Below are 17588 nucleotides of genomic sequence, written 5' to 3' on the forward strand. Positions count from 1 at the left end.
CCCCCCGCCCCCCACTCCTCCCGTTGACACAAGCCAAGCTGTCTCCAGGCACCTCCTGTGAGTACCCTGGCTGGGAACTGGCTCTGGAGAATCCAGAAAATTATGTTTTGCCAGGAGCAACGTAAATGAAATTACTCTGTAGTTTTACAGAAAAAAAATACAATCCCAGTAAAAAAAAAAAATTAAATTAGCAAGTTAGGCCAAAATGTATGACTTTTTCCTGGAGCTGTTAGCAGTGGGACCGAGTGGCGTCACTCATATTGGTGTCAATTAGTGAGAAAAATGGTCAGTTTTGTTGGTGTGGGTGATTCTGGAAGGCTTTGGTCAGGAGGAAGGTTAGCGTTTGACAGGCAGTGAGAGGGAGGGTCTCTCTCCTCTCTTTTTTGTACTCACATCACAGCGCTTGCTTTGCTGCAGGAGAGGCGAAGAGCACTGCTGGGGGCGGGGCAGGTCCTGCAGAAGTGACGGGACATCACCCCCATAGGGACATGGGGGCAAAGCGGTGGATCTGGTGGGGTGGGCGTGGCCTCGTACCCTCTGAGCCTTTTGTTTTGTTTCAGGAAAAGGAGAAGCTGAGAGAGGGGAGATTCTAGGATCCAGGCAGGGGTACTGGGTGGCGGGACCTCCCAGGGCAGGGACGGGACAGTGGCCAGAGCACAGCAGAGAGGGGTGATGGACCCCACGGGGCGGGAGACGGAGCTGGGCCGGCCCCTGGGGGCCTCCACCCCACTTAGCAAACCAGCCCTGCAGAGACAAGCAGGAAGCAGGCTGAGCGCTGTGCTGGCCGACCCGGGGCTGCAGCAGAAGGAACCTCACCCTCCCCCGCTTTCAGCCCTCGCTGGGGCCCTGACACGCCCTAAAATAGACTCAGACGCCTGACCAAGGGCCGCCTGGCCAGGGACCTGCCCGGCCACCTCCCCCAGCCCGCGGATGCTCCCTCTGTGGGAACGCTGGCTTCTCTCATCTCAGGTCTCGACTCAGATGTCACCCTCCTGACCCCAGGACACAGCGGCCACCTCTACCCTCTCCCGGCCCAGCCCCACCGCCAGGCACCCCCCCTTAGTCCACCCCGTGGCTGCAGCTCAGTGGTCAGGCCTGTCGCCGCCCTCGTGGGACCATTCCCGGTGATGCCACTGCATCTTAGAACGTTAGAAAGTGTCCGGCGGGGACATGCAAACGGCCTTCACTCACCCAGTGACCTAGGGAGCGACGTGGGATCTTTCTGACTCTCGGGGCTCAAAGTCCTTTGAGCACGCCCGCCGCTCACCTGCCCCCTCGGGGTCTCGCGCCTTGGCCCACAGGAACGAGACAGGGCAGGATCGTGCAGTCCATTCCTCTCCCCCGGCCTGCGTGTCCGAGGCTTCCCTGCCTGGCAGTGGCCCCTCTTTCTCGTGCCCTTTGCTCCCCCCGGCCGTGGGAGTCAGTGAGCCACCCGTCACCCTCATTCCCTCGTCCCCCTCAAATCTCCGTGAGACGGTGCCCCAGGCTGCGACCCCCCCCCCCCCCCAGCCCACCCTGGGACAGGCCAGGGAAAGTGACCAACGACCGTGATGCTTTTCTCCCTGGGCTGTGGGACCCTGGGCACCTTTCTTCGGCAAAACGAAGGGTTGACCCCGACACTCGCTCAAGGCCGTCTGCAGCCTGAAAGACAGCCCGAGCTGGACCTCCTCCACCACGTAACTCCTGCCGACCCCAGGGCCGCCGGCAGCCCCGCCCGAGGGCAGCTCTCCACAGCTGCAGAAAACGCACCTTCCAGCAATTAGAAATCACTCGTGCCTTCACGCTGGCAGAGTTAAACGCTGCAGTCTTCTGGGGAGCTCCGCGCATCCGCTGAGATCTACTACCGATCGCCCATCGCCGGGGCGGGCCGCCGGGCTGTGGTCATGACCACGGACTCTGGACAGGGGACAGCCTCCTTCCCGGCAGCTGTGCGGTCTCTGACGTGGAGAAGGAAACACCTGTTTCTCCCGCCGTCCCCCAGGCAGTCAAGCCCGCGCCTGAAGCAGGCCCGCGTGGGCGGCACCGTCTGAACGGGCAGGAGCGAGAAGGTCATTATCACTCACTAAGGCAGCTGCCGTCCTCCCGGGAAAAACAGGCACGTGGACGGCCGTCTGCAAGCTCGCTGACCACACTGTTGTCTGTTTTCTGGGAGTTGCTGTTTCTCAGTCACACTGAGACCGTCTTTTGGAAAAGCATAAAAGGACCGTCTTGCTACTTTCTGAAGGTGTGCGCTCTGTTACTCAGCTCCACCTAATGACCTTCAGGTGCTTTCCCAAGGTGACGCCTGGCGTGGAAAGCCCCACGGGCCCCCTTTGGTTGAAACTCCGAGTCGGCAGTGTAGGCGTTTAGGCGCGGCCACTAGCCCTCTGGCGCTCATGGAAAGTGGGTGATGCTGGGACGCAGGGCCCCTCGAGGGCCAGACTTTCCTTAGGGGCTGCACCGCCAGGGGGTTGCAGGAATTGCTTCTCAACCAGGCCCTCTCCATTCCATTGTCTTGTAACCAACCTGGGCGTCCATGATACCAAGATGGGCTCTGCCCACTCGCAGGGGGCAGACCGTGGGGATGGGGGTGATGGACCCCAGGGGCTTAAAGAATCGGGGTCTTGGCAAGACTCGTCCTTGCCGGTCGTGGAGACGCAAGCAGAGGTGAGGGGAGAACTAGAGGCATCGGGACCGCTGGCTTGGATGCCCGGCTCCAGACTCGCATCCCATCTTTGGGAGGCTGCCTTGGGCCTGTCGGCACACCCCCAGGGCCGGGCGTCCACCTCAGCTGGAAGGCACCGGCCACACCCCTGGTGACTGAGTGCCCTGGTGTCACCGAATCAAAGCACCACAGACTGGGGCGCTTCCACAACGGACGTTCATGTCTCAGTTCCGGAGGCCACAGGCCAAGACCCAGGCGTGGCAGGGCTGTCCCTCCTGAGGGCCAGGCAGATCTGTCCCAGTCCCTCTCCTAGATTCTGGTGGCTGCTGGCAATCTTCGGGGTTCCTTGGCTTGTAGAAGCATCGCCTCGATCCCTGTCTTCATCTGTACACGAAGTTCTGTCCGTGAGCGTGTCTGCGTCCAAATTCCCCTTTTAATAAGCTCACTTGTCATGTTGGATTAGGGTCTGTCCGCCCTAGGGACGTCACCTGAACTAATCACATGTGAAAACCCAGTCCCATTCTGAGGTTCTGTGGGTTTGGACTTCAACGCAGGAACTTTGGGGGGAAAAGTTCAGCCCATCCACCCGGGGAGGCAGGGACCCCAAGGAAAGAAGGCGGTTCAGCACCTGGGCCTGGTCCAGCTGCTGGGTAACGCTCAGCTGAGTTTATCTTTCATAGATGCTGACACACTCTAAGACCCAATATTAGTTTCATAAACAACAGTTTCTTTCTTGCAAACTATACCCACAGGTCCCATTGACAATTCCAAACGCTACCACAGCCAGTCAGATGACAACGGTGCGAGAAACTTTATCTTCAGTATTTACTGTTAGGCTGGAATATTGCTCTGATTCCTCGGGGGCGATTCGGCACTCCCGTGGGAAATACGTGACCTCATTTACATTTTCTAATTGAATTGCTATCAGCTTTCCTGCAAGACTGCACACAAAAATGTTCTTCCAGATTCCAGCCCTGCTTGTATTACCCACAAAAAGACCGCCTTTAAATTGTTGCTAAGAAAGGAAAGGAAAATGGGAGAAGTTGCCAAATTTTTATGGTTCACCTAACTGGAAAGCTGTCAGTTTTGCTGGCTCCACAGTCGCTGGAATAACGGACAAGGGAGACTGCGCTTGATGGGACCCTGACACGGGAGAGATGGAATTTACAGAACCGGGAAATTAGGGGGTCCCCTCGTGCCCTCCTCCAGGGATTTGCTTCAAGGCTCCTTTTGGTAAGAGCTTCTCGGGACTTTTAATGCTGCAAATGGCTCCTTTGAAGGAGGCCCTTGTGTTTCTAGAAACTTCTGCTAACACAACTCCTGCTGGCGACGTTCTCGTTGAGCTCCCCACCTCTCCAAACCCAGCCAGGAAGCCCTCTGCATGCATTAAAAAATGTTTGAAAATCGTGAATTAGAAACGACATGCAGGAAAGCGCTTGAAACGTCAGTGAACAGACACACGAATGATCACAGGATGAACACCTGCCCCCAGGAGCCCCTCACGTCCCTCAGGCCCCCACCAGGGCCACCTCCTCTCCCCTCCCACAGCGGTCCCCTGCGCGGCTGTACACGCACTCTGAGCTGTCCACGTCTGGACTCAGTCTGCACTTTCCTGCCTGGGTGCCTGCCCTCTCTCCCTCGATATGTGTCTGTGAGATTTACCCATCCTGTTGCTTTGTTCATTTTTGCTGCTATATAGGAATTCACTGTATGAATCCACCACCAGGTACTTATCCAACTTAATGAGGATGAGTGTTTGGGTTCTTTTCAGGTTTATCAAATTCTGGTGCAGAGCTGTTGGTACGAATGTGTACACACTTCCGTTGGGCTTGTACCTGAAACCAGCAGCATAATAAAAAATACACATTTGGCCTTTGCCCTCCATTCCCGACACAGAGCTCTCAAAACCCTTGTAGTCTCTGCAGTGATGGGCTGACAGGAGTATTTTACCCAGAGCTCCTAGGTCCCTAGGAATTTCCTGGGTGAGAGACCATCTTTTGTTCTAGTGAGGTGACTCTGGGTGGGCTCCTGGAGGGGGCTGGCCACCAGAAAGCCTAAGCCATGATTAGAAGCTTGGAGCTCTCAGACCCAACCCCCATCCTCTGGGGAGAGGGGAGGGGCTGGAGGTCGAGTTCATCGATCATGCCTACATGATGAAACCTCCATAAAAATCCCTAAACTCTGGGGTGTGGAGAGCTTCGAGGGTGGTGAACATGTCCACGTGCCAGGAGGGTAGTGCACCCCATTGCCGCCACAGGGATAGAAGCCCCTGCACTTGAGACCCTTCCAGACTTCGCCCTATGTAACTCTTCATCGGATGCTCCTCTGTGTCCTTTATAATATCCTTCATGGTAAACCAGGAATAGCGAGTGAGTGTTGCCCCGAGTTCTGTGACCCATCGTAGCAAATTACTGAACTGACGTGGGGGTCGTGGGAACCAAGCTGGGCGGAAGCGAGTAACCTGGAGACCCACCACTTGTGACTGACGCCTGAAGCGGGGTGGGCTTTTGGGACTGAACCCTGAGCCTGCGGGGTCTGCGCTGACTCCGGGCTGCGAGTGTCAGAACTGAATTAAATTAGAGAACACCTAGTTGGTGTCCACGGAAAGTCAGAGAACCGGCTGGGGTGGAAAACCTACACCTTTGGTGTCAGAAGTGTGAGAAGAGGAACAGTTTTCCTTTCAACCAGGCAAACGTATATTCAACTTCCAATGAAAACGCCCGTTGTTGCTAGAGAGGCCCACCAAGAGCCCACGGTAACTCCAGCTTCGGCACATTCTCACCTATATTTGGTATTTCCAGTCTTCCTAAGGTTAGCCATTCTGGTGGATTTTCGGCTTTAATCTGCGTTGCGCTGCTGAGGCTGACAGGCCCTCACACTGATCCACCCCCTGGCTCTTCTCTTTGGTGGGCAGTCTGTGTTCTTTTTTCTTCTATCATTAGGTTATCTGTCTTTATGTAGTGATTTGAGGCTCTCTTTATATATTCTGGACATGCCTCCTTTGTCAGTCATTAAGGGTCACAAATATCCTCTCTCCGGCTCTGGCTTATCTTTTCACTTTCTTAAGTACGTGCTCTGATGAGTACATTCTTATTTGTAACCAGGTCCAATCATCGACCTGCCCTGGATACCCCGTGCTTCATGGGTTGTGTATAAGGAAGCTTTCCCCACACATCACTCCCTATATCCTCTTCCATTTGTTTGGTTTGTCTTGAACACTCAGATTTACAATCCACCTGGAATTGATCTGGGGTGTGGAGTGAGGTACAGGGTCACTTCACGTTTTCCCCTTAAGGGTACCCGACTGGCCCAGCATCACTTATTGAAAAGATAGTCCTCACCCACTATTCTAAGTAGGGCTTAGCAGGCTTTTTGTTAAAGGGTCAGATAGTTAAATATTTTAGGCTTTGTAGGCCAAGAAGCAAAGTCGAGGATATTAATACAGGCACTTATACAACCATTTAAAAATACAGAAACCATTCTTAGCTTTCAGGCCATCAGAAGGCAGGTGGCAGGTCAGATGTGACCTGTGGGCTGTAGCTTTCTGGCCTTTGCCATCTGGTGCCACTCAAACAAATCAAGTGTTGGCACCGTGTGCATTTGACAAGGTTCATCAAGTCGTGTGTGTGAAGTGGGTGAACTGTGTTGAATAAAAGTTAAACCTCCATGAAGACGATTTTTTTAAAACATTAAGTATTTTTTCTGGGCTGGCTATTCTGTTCCATTTGTTTTGCTCTCAAACGACACCATTTAATTACTGTGGTTCCGTGGTTCTCCGATGGGGTGATTTTGCCCCTGGGGAGCATTTGGCAATGACTGGAGACAGATTTGGGTGCAAGCGGGGGTGCTGGGGTGCTGCTGGCATCTAGGGGGTGGGGGCCAGGGACGCTGTTGAACATCCTGCAGTGCCCAGGGCGGCCCACGTCGGAGCATGATCGGGTCCCACATGCCAACAGTGGTGAGGTCGAGAAACTGGTGTGCTTTACTTGTAGTCTTGATGCCCGAAACACCAGGTCCTCCCATCTTTGTGTGGTTCTATGTTATTCTTGGCCCCTTGTATTTCTATTTAAAAATTTAAAGTCAGCTCTTAACCCTTCCACAGACAAGCAAAGAAAAAACATCCTGGGACTTTTGTTGGGATTGTATTGAATCTATAGAAACCTTTGGGTAGAACTGACATCCTCACAACTTTAAGTCTCTTAAGTTATGAGCAGGGCACATCCCTCTATTTTTAAAGATCTTCTTTAATTGTTCTCAGTAATATGTAAGGGCCTTGAAAATTTTTTGTTAGGTTTATAACTATAATTTTTAATGCTATTGTAATTGGTATCTGGTTCAGATTTTATTTTCTAACTATTTATTCCTGGTCTGTAGAGGTGCAATTGCTTTTATATCCAGCGCCCTTGCTAACATCATTCATTAATTCTAGTTACTTATCTACAGATTATTTCGGATTTTCTACATTCACAATTATATAAGCTACACATAACGCTAGTTCTATTTATTCCAATTTCTTTTTCTTCCCTGACCTCACTGGCTTGAAGCTCTGGCGGGTAATGTAAGAGTGTCCTTGTCCTATTTCTGATGTCAAGGAAGGCTTCGAGTATTCCGACTGTAGACTGGATGTTTGCTGTGGACACCCTTTGTGAGATTAAGAATGGTCTCTTCTTTTCCTAATTTGTTGAATATTTTCATCCTGAATGAAGTTAAATTTAACAGTCACTATTCAGATGACCACGTGATGTTTATTCTTTATTCTGTGTTGAATTACTTGGATTAACTTTTAACTGTTAAACCAAATCTCGCATTCTTGGAACAGACGAATGTGGCCATTATATATCCCATGTAAACATGGCTGAATTTGAGTGTGCTAATATTTTGCTTCGGCTTTTTTCCCCTCTATTTATGAGTGGACTGGCATGTAGTGACCCTTTCTCTCACTGTTCTTTCAAGGTCCGTGCTGGCTTTGGGCAAGGTTCTTGCTGGTTTCAGCATGGTGTCCATTTGGTTGGGGAAGTGACCCCTCTTGTAAGATGAGTTTCAACTCCTTACAGCTTGGTTACATCTTACCAGTGCAGCCATCCTGGTGTGGGTATTTTTTTGTGATAAAAATTTGAATTAAAATTTTGTTCATAATAATAAAACAGTTCAGATTTTCCTTTCATGTTAGTTTTGGTAAATTTTATATTCTAGAATGTTATCCATTTCACGTATATTTTCAAATATATTGGTATAAATTGTACATAATGCCTGCAAATGACCTTTCTAATGTCTGTGCGATTGGTCATGATGTCCTCTTTCCATTCCAGATAGCGATTATTTGCAGGTTTTTTTTCTTACTAAGTCTACAGTTCAGTAAAGAACCAACTTGTGTCTTTGTTGATTCTACTATTTTCTGTTTCATTATTTTCTCCTTTGTTTGCGTTGAAACACAAAGTGTTTCATTTCCTGTTCTTTTTATAACTTCTTGAGGTGAATGTTAACATCACTGATTTTCTGCCTTCTTTATCTTCCAATATACGTATGTAAGGCTACGCATTTCTATCTGGTGTGACTTCAGCTACATCCAGCTAGTTTTATTACTCAGTTCAGAATATTCTCTCATTTCCATGTGATTTCCTTTCTACCCGAGGGTTAATAACAAGGCACTTACTTAACTTCCAAATCTATGGGGATTTTTCAGTTATTTTCTTTGTTATCGATTTCTAGCTTAATTGCTCTGAGGTAAGAACACAAACTATGTTTGATTCTAAACTTTTGAAGCATGTTGAATTTTGCTTGAAGGCTCAGCCTATGGCTAAATTTGGTAAATGTTCTGGGTATACTTGAAAAGAATCTGTATTTAGCAGCAGCCGGTTTCTGTGTTTTATATACATCTCACTAATGTCAGACGTCTTAATCCTGTGCTCCTAATCTTCTACTTCCTTACTGACATTTTGTCTGCTTGTTCTATTACTTACTCAGAGATATTTGTTAAAATTTACCATTGATTGTATACTTATTTATTTCTCCTTTTACTTCTATCAATTTTTGCTCAAATATTCTGAAGTCATGTTACAAGTGCACACGAATTTCATTCTTACAGCAACAGAGCCCTCACCAACTTTCTTCTGATTAGTATTTGCACGGTATTTCCCTCCCTATGCTTTGACTTTCAACTTTCTCTATCCTTATACTTTTTTTTTCCAACATCTTTATTGGAATATAATTGCTTTACAATGGTGTGTTAGTTTCTGCTTTATAAAAAAGTGAATCAGCCATACATATACATATATCCCTATAGCTCTTCCCTCTTGCATCTCCCTCCCTCCCACCCCTCTAGGTGGTCACAAAGCACCGAGCTGATCTCCCTGTGCTATGCGGCTGCTTCCCACTAGCTAGCTATTTTACATTTGGTAGTGTATATATGTCTATGCCACTCTCTCACTTTGTCCCAGCTTACCCTTCCCCCTCCCCGTGTCCTCAAGTCCATTCTCTAGTAGGTCTGCGTCTTTATTCCCATCCTGCCCCTAGGTTCTTCATGACCTTTTTCTTTTTCTTTTTTTAGATTCCATATATGTGTTAGCATATGGTATTTGTTTTTTATCCTTATACTTTTTAGATGTATCTTTTGTAAGCTGCATGTAGTTGGATTTTTAAAAATATAACCTGTCAATTTGTTTTCTTTTAATTATGAGTGAATCTATTTTCAATTATTATAATTAATAATATATTTGTAAATCTACCATCTTACTCAAAGACAAATATCTCATATATTCTATCATTTCACTTTTCTTTCCTTGCATTTTTTTGGATTGATAAGTTTTATTATTCTATTTTCCATCTATTATGTTAGAACTTAATCCTGTGACTCTTTTTTACTGTTTAAGAAGCATGTTTATTTGAAAATTCATATTGATTACTGAGGAAAATGACAAATTATGTTATTTAAGGGTCTTTTAAAAAATACTGCCTAAATATGAAGACTAAAAAAGGTGACAATATTTAAACAAGAAATACATCTAGAATGGAGGGAGAATTTAGCTGTCCCCTGCCCAGTGCTGTGTTACTAATACTAAATTATCCAGCTATAGCATAAGATCTTCATATATGGTAGTGTTAGAATTATATGAAAATTCCAAGAGAAATAAATATCTGTTATTATAACAGATACATTTTTATCAATTTAGTGCTAGTTTAGACATTATGCAGACTTTAGGTAACTCCTGAAGTTAAGATTTACTTTTGGACCTAGACTATGGTCAGTTGTGGTCAGCGTTTCATGTGCACCTTAAAGTAACGTATCCATCACTATGGCTCTTAATGATGTGTCTCATCCAAGTATCATATTAGTTTGATATTTCCATCATCTTCCAGGACAACACAAGCATCCTAGATCCCTTTGACTCCATTTGTCCCTTCTCAAAATCTATGCCATTCTTGTCATGAATTTGAGTCATCTTCTTTACATCCCACAAAACATTACCCTGTAATTATACACTGGTATTTTCCCATCTACTTAATCTCCTCATTCTTGGTTTTCTACTTCAAATCATCTTATTTTTGCCTGAAGAACACAACTTGTGACAGATTCTTTCAGTTTTTATTTGTTTAAAACTGTCTTTATTCACCTTTACTCCGTGAAGGACGTTTTACTGAATAATAGAACTCTATTTTCTTTAGCACTTTAAAAATATCATTCCATTGTCTTCCAACCTCCATAGTTCCTGTTGAGAGGTCAGTTTTACATCTAATTATTCCTCTTTCAAAGAAACTCTGTCTTTTCTATTTGCTTCCAAGATTTTCTCCTTGACTTTTGTTTTCAACTATTTTACCTTAAAATGCCTATTGTGGACTGTGTCCTCCCAAAATTCCTTTGTTGAAACCCTGTCTCCCAGTGGGATGATATTAGGAGGTGAGGCCTTTCGGGGGTGATTAGGATTAGGGAAGGTCATCAGGATGGAGCCTCCATAACAGGATTAGTGTCCTTACAGGAGTTGTGAGTGAGCTGGCCTCCTATCTTTGCTCTCTGCCATGTGAGGATATAAGTCTGAAGGCAGCAATCTGGAAGAGGGCCCTCGTGGGAACTTGACCCTGTGCCACTCTGATTCAGACCTCCAGCCTCCAGAAGAGTGAGAAATGAATTTCTATTGTTTGTAAGCCCCCCAGTCCATGGTATTTTGTTATAGCCTATTGAATGGACTAAGAAAGTGCCTAAGTGCAGTTTTCTTTATATTTATCCTGTTTAGAGTTCATAGGGCTTTTTGAATCTATGCCTGGATGTCTGTTGCCAGTTTTGGAATATTTTCTGCCAATATTTTTTCATATATTACTTTTGCTCCATTTTATCTCTCCCCCTCATATTCCAAACATACTCATGTTAGAACGTCTTACCATTTTCCCAATACCTCTTACTCTTTCCTTTGCGTTTTCTCTTTGGATATCTCTTTACACTTTGGCCTGAATATTTCTTCTGATGTTTTTTGCTTCGTTAATCCTCTCTTCAACTGTGTCTAATCTGCAGATATATCTGTCCAGTGAGCTCTTAATTTTGTTTGTTATATTTTTCAGTCCTAAACTGCCCAATTAATTCTTTTTTAATCTTCCAATTCTGTCAAAATCTTGCATTTAATGTGCTTAAAGACAGTGAGCATAGTTATGATAAAATCTATGTCTGATAACTATTACCTGGAGCCCTGTGGGTCTTTGATTATCATCTGCTCCTCCTCTTGATTTTTATTTATCTTGTTTTGTCCCTCCAGTCATTTTCAGTTGAGTGCTAGACATTGTATATAAAAGGAGATATAATTTGACGTCTGGTATGATACTTTCCACTGGAGAAGACTTACATTTGCTTCTGGCAGATGACTAAGGACACCAGCAATCTGGCATCACCTTAACCCCTTTACACAGAGTGACATTATTCAAAGGTTGGCACTGGTCTCTGTAAGGGCACATCAACTGAGTGACCCAGTGTCCCACACAGACCCTCCTCCCTGTCCCCCTGGCACCACCCTGGTGAGGGCCCAGTGGCCATGATGAGCACATGACTCAGAGGGCTGGGACCATGCCGATGACAGCAATAAGAGCAACTATTTTTGGCCTCTTTGGGGACAGGGCTCTCATGGAGCCTGCACCCTGCCTGACCTCATATTATCTCACATAATCCTCTCAACAACCCTTGGATAGGATGTAGGTAACATTGCTATCCCATTTTCAAGAGCAGTAAACCTCAGAGAGGTTGTATGCTTGTCCTAGAACATTGCCAGTAAGCTGGAGAAGGCTTGATTCAAACTGACAATCCAGGGCAGCCAGGCTCCGTTACGATGCTGGGCTCAGCTGTCCCTAGAAAGTCGTTTTTTCACTCCTTTCCAGAACATCGGTTCTCCCATGCAGCAAAGAGGTTTCAGTCACAGGATTCTGCTTCCCCACCTGTAAAGTGGGGACAGTGACAGCGCCCACTTCTGGAGATGTTGTGAGGATCAATGTGGACACACTTAGGGCAGGGTCTAGGTGGGGTCCTAGAAAGTCAGGGCAGGGCTCTTTGGATTTGAAGAAGGAGGAAGCAGGGAGCCATCAGCAACAAAGGCGACATGGAATAAACAGGGAAGGACTGGGTCAGGTGGGCTGCAGAGACTCTGCCCGCCACCTACAGGGTCATGTTTCATGTGCTCAGGGTGTAACCCCACAAAGTCACCCCCAAGGATGCTCTGAGCCTGGGATGTGGAATCTGCAGATCGGGTGCTTCTCGGGCCTGCCTGCTGGGGGGTTGGAGGTTCACGTGTCCTGGGGACTAACTGCAGTCACCCTTTTTGGAGGATGAGGGGATTAACTGCATCAGAAATTGCTTCATTAACATGCCTGACAAAAGGTGTCATTATTTTTATTTTCTTTTTACTTTTTTAAAGATTTATTTTTGATGTGGACCATCCTCAAAGTCTTTACTGAATTTGTTACAGTATTGCTTCTGTTTTATGTCTTGGTCTCTTGGCCGCGAGGCATGTGGGATCCTAGCTCCCCAACCAGGGATCAAACACACACCCCCTGCATTGAAAGGCAAAGTCTCAACCACTGGACCGCCAGGGAAGTCCCTATATTTTTAATTAGTGCCTTTTGTCTGAGGCCATCCACGGGCGTTAGGGAGCCCTACTCCTTGCCCACAAGGCGCAGTTTTTGCATCACAGTCAGGGATGTAAGCCTTCCCACTGCTGCCCCTGGCCTGGCTGCCGACAGGGAGGGGCCCCTGCTTGGGCCACGCTGCCCTCTCACCAGGGTGTGGCTTGTCACGGTCATTCGGGAAGGAATGGAAAACCACATCCATGTGTCTCAGGGTTTTCAACATCCCCAAGGTGAGGCTCACGATCTGGGGGGCGCCCCTGTTAGAAGCGTGTTTCAACACCTGGTTCAGCGCACCCACGAGGGCACTCAGGACATCCTTCCGGACGGGGTCAGCTCACCCCCAAATAAGGCTATCCACCGAGTCACCACTTTCCCTTTTCTGACCCAAACCACCCCTATGTTGTTTAACAAGACACAATGAAACACAGCCCCTGTTTTCCAAAGTGGGTTCCTCGGAACACCTGCCTTGCAAGATGTCCCATTAAGAAGGTTCCCTGGTCAAATAGGTTTGGGGAAACTTGCAGACTGTCTCCCACTGAGGTTCACCGAGCCCTTTAGTCCTGTGAGGTTCTGGGCATATCTGTAGAAAGGGATCTTGTCAACTTGGTCTAACCCTCTACTTCCCTTGAACCCTTTTCCAAGGGAATACACACAAATGCTGTCCCCGACGGCCTGTCCTGCTTTAACCGGTGTGTTTCCTTTGCTGGTGAACCGCACACACATCATAACACTGATGACCCCGAGGCCTCCTGTTGACTGTAAGGGCGTCTCCCTCCCCACGGGTCCACCCTTCATGTAGGTGGACGTGTGTAGCTGGACCCGTCATGCAGGTCAGCTGGGCAGCAACGTCTCTGCTGACCGGGGAGCCCTCATGCCGGAGGCCAACGCAGCTGCCGAAACACGGGACGGGCAGAGGTAAGCAGACCTGGTCCCCCTCAGACACGGGAAACCTAATGTGGGGATTTCTGGGGGCTGAGGGGTCTGGTCCTGGATTCCTGGGGCCTGTGGGGCTGAGAGGCCTTTCAGGACCAGGGGAAGTGAATTCACCCCTCCTGTCTGGTCAACAGGGCCATGCAGCCAAGTCAGAGGTGAAGCTGGAGGGAGGGCTGCGGAGGCGGGTGACAGTGGCTGGTGTGTGTCTCTGTGAAGGGTGCCATCCCTCCCCCGTCCCCATTTCCCTCTCTCTGAATCAGTCTCACGCCAGCTCCTCTGGCCACCTCGCAAGGCCAGCCACGTGGCCTCTGTCTTACTTCTTGTCCCTCCAGGCCTTGGGAGCCTCCGGGGCTGGTGGGCTAAAAGCCTCAGGCAGGCGAGGTGCCCGGTGAGAAGCGGAGCTGTGGGGCCCTTGTCCGAAAAAGGGTGCTGACAGCTGTGCACTACCCCCAGCGGGGGTGGAGCCTGTGGGCAGCCCTGCCTGGGAAGATGGGAGGTCAGGGGTCCCCCTCCCGGCCCACGCCGCCCACTCAAGTGTCAGCCTCTGCAGAGGTTCTGCTCGGTGACCTGAAGGAGGAAGGACCCCTACCCAGCCCCCTCCCCGCATGTAGTCACACCTTACCTTGTGTCCAGAGCGCGTGGGTGAGGTCTGGGCCACCAGCAGCCGTACCGCGGCGTCCCAGCGCTCGGCCGTCTGGCGGTCCCACGCGGTCACGGTGAAGGCCACCTGCTCGGAGGGGATCTGCAGCTCCCGGGTGGCGAAGACCGTCCCGTCAGCCCCGACTTTGAAGTCCATGCTGTCGGTCTCATAGTGTGTCCCCTTGGTCCCCAGGCAGCTGCTGAACTTGACTGCAAGAGGAGGGGGAGAAGGTCAGGGCGCTAGGGACCAGCCTGGCGGGCAGGCGCCCGCTCACAGCTTATTTCCAGCAGCGGGTCCTTGGTCTCTAATGAACTTCGAGAAAGTGGTGATTTAACTGACTTTTCGACCTTCAGGCACTGGTTTTTATCTCTACCCCCTAGGGAATTAGCTGAAGCCTTAGAAAAAGGAACATCGACCAAAAGCAATGAATGCATGTTCATTCTCTCTGAAACACAGCTGTTCTTATTTCTGTAAACGTGTCTCCCCGTCACTATCAACTTTGGGTTCAACCTGAGTCTAAGCCATGTGGGGGGAGGAGTTTCTTTACCCTCAGCCAATTCCCTGGTGACCTTGGGGCAGCCGAGAGCTTTCTCGGTGACTTGGAAGCAGGTGTGGAAGGCGGATGGTCTACTGACACTGCAGGGCAGGCACGTTGCTGTGTTTCCCAAACAGTAATTAGGCACTGAATTGTCAGCCCCCTCCCAATGACTCCATCACCTGGACCGTTTGTAAACCCCCTGCAGGAAAAGACATCTCGGAAGCCGCGCATTCACCGGTATCACATTAGTGCCTTTTTCATACGTGTGCTTTTGCAGCTGCCACCTAATGCCGTGGTAAATTATGAGGCACCAACAGCCAGTGTCACATTCTGCTGATAAAAACGATGGATAAAGTTACCTAGTATTTATAAAAGTGTGGGTATCTCAGCAATTATGGTGGGAGGATTGGTTTTTTAAGCAATTTCACTGTCATGAAATTACAGCTTACATGATTTAATTACTATTTATTCTAGAAACTAAAAAAAGCTCCTCACTGTTAGGTTTGATAAGTGTTTGCTCCTGCGTTCACCTTTTATTGTTGGCTGCCTTGAAATAATAAATAACAGAACGTTCCCTCGTTTCAAATCCTTCACTTCAGACTCTCCCCAGTCCCCAGCAATCCCCACGTGTGGGTTTAATATAAAAATGTTTTTAAATGTGAGGAAACTAGACATTTCCGTGCGTGTACAGACTCCAGAGCTCACAGAGAGGGGTCCTCGGGTGGACGAGGGCAACCAAGGTGCGGAGTGGGCTGTAGCTCCAGGGAACTATCCCCCCCCCAGTGAGGGAATAATCACATTCCTTTTCAAGTGACAGGAAAATTCCAAACTGCCTTTGCAGTCCTGTTCTCCCCGTCAGTAAACAAATTAAAATCAGCAAAAAACTGAGTGGATCAACCATTTCTGATGCCCAATTGTCATTGACAAAGATAAAAATGACAGTTCTATGATTGCTGGGAGATTAGCACAAAGTACATGAATAAGCCCTTTGTTCTCTGAAAGAAAATTTCTAATAACATGAATGGGATTGGACAGTAGCGGGAAGGTTTGAGTTTCTTCAGGATTAAGTGATGGTGTAGTTATATTTTTTAAAAAATAGGCGCAGAGCTTTGGTGGCATTTGAGGGAAGTGTGGACACTGCTGTCAGAGAAAAAAATCACCCGCATAGGAGCTGCCCCAACAGGAAGGTCAGGGTACCGTCCACAGGAGCCTGGGACCTTGCAGGGGACAGACGTCCTCAGTGGACGGGAGCCCTCAGGACATTAAAGGTGGCACCACCAGACGTGACCTATGATGATAAAGTTGGGCCTCTCCTCGCGGGTGCTCTTAACATCTTTCCAGCCTGGGTCTGACTCGGGCCCTCCACGCGAGGAGAGGCATGGGGGCTTTGGGACAACATGGAACCCAGCCTCCAGCTTCAGTGCAACTGAGGCTTGTCTGATCGGCTCAACCCAACAGGCTGGTTTCGCCATCATGTCTGAGACTCAGAGCCCTCATCAGTGAGGAAGCAGGAGCTGGAACGTGCCTGCGGGGAGATGGGGGCCATTCCGAGTGCCCGCGGTGCTGGGGTGCCAGCTTTCCAGAAGGAAGGGAATTCAGAACAGCGCCTTCCTGTGCGTGCCTGGGCTGTGTCTCTCTTTCAAAGGAAAAGATCAGGAAGGTTTGTTCTTCTGAGACACCAGGGGCGTTCATGGCACTTTAGCTCCGAATAAGTGAACTCCCGTTTGAAACCCTGAGGAACGTGGGTTTAAATTTCTCAACATGCAAACACTGCTCAGAAGGTTACAAACACGACGTCTTGCCATAAAAATGGGAAGTGAAGCAAGAGGGAGGAGATATGGGGCTATATGTATACATATAGCTGATTCACTTTGTTGTACAACAGAAACTAACACACCATTGAAAAGCAATCATACTCCAATAAAGATGTTAAAAAAAAAAAAAGGGAAGCGAGCACTCGAGGGGCAGACTCTCCAGAGACACATCTGAGGTCTTGGGGCAGGAACGGTTCCTGTCACCCAGAAGCCCATTTGCCTTTTTCTGGTGAATTGCCCCAAGGCAGTTTCCCTCTTCGCTTTGGCCACCAGGAAGCTCAGAGGCAATGCAGTAGGTAGCTGGGACCTAGCAGTGCTGAGGCATTTACCAACCTTAGCACTTTCTGCCCAATTTTCTATCTTTGTTTCCTCTTCAACCCCCTTTCCTCCTCTTGCATCCTCTTTATTTCTGGAGTCTGCCTCTATCTCTGCGAGTTAAATGTCCTCCTCTTTTAGGGGCAAGGGTGCTGCCAGGCCGTCGCATGCTCACGAGCTCCTGCGCAGGCCTGGCCGGGTGCTGTGGTCCCAGCATGAGGGTCCAAGAAGGTCTTCCTCACTTCGTGGGGAGAAAATGCCTGGTTGGATGTGCAGGCCCCGGGGTCACAACCTCCTTCAGGCTCCACCGGAGGAGACCTGCTTGGAGGGAGACAGCATCTCCTTCCCTCCGAGGCCGGGATGTGGGGCCTGCCGGGCGCTCGTCACCCACCGCCCAGCCCCGCCATGTGTCTCTGCGGCTTGCTAACTACTTCCACTAGTTTTTTTTTTTTTTTTTTTTTAATATTGCTTCTCTTTTATGTTTTGGTTTTTTGGCCGCGAGGCATGTGGGATCCTAGCTCCCTGATCAGGGATTGAACCTGCACCCCTGCATTGGAAGGCGAAGTCCCAACCACTGGACTGCCAGGGAAGTCCCCTTGCACTAGT

General features: G+C 48.7%; 1 protein-coding gene across 2 annotated transcripts in view; it reads right to left on the reverse strand.

The window, feature by feature from the left end:
* Positions 1-17588, reverse strand: part of CDH4 (cadherin 4) — a 563832-nt gene that overhangs the window by 147506 nt on the left and 398738 nt on the right. Inside the window, exons 3-4 of one of the 2 annotated variants that reach the window (XM_068565976.1) lie at positions 14298-14524; positions 790-795 (exon numbers count right to left, since the gene is read on the reverse strand). In XM_068565976.1, coding sequence (XP_068422077.1) covers positions 790-795; positions 14298-14524 — 233 coding nt within the window. The remainder of the gene's footprint in view (positions 1-789; positions 796-14297; positions 14525-17588) is intronic. The other variant, XM_068565975.1, reaches the window with a different exon arrangement.

Source organism: Eschrichtius robustus, chromosome 16 (assembly GCF_028021215.1).
Source record: "Eschrichtius robustus isolate mEscRob2 chromosome 16, mEscRob2.pri, whole genome shotgun sequence".
In the NCBI taxonomy this organism is placed as follows: Eukaryota; Metazoa; Chordata; class Mammalia; order Artiodactyla; family Eschrichtiidae; genus Eschrichtius; species Eschrichtius robustus.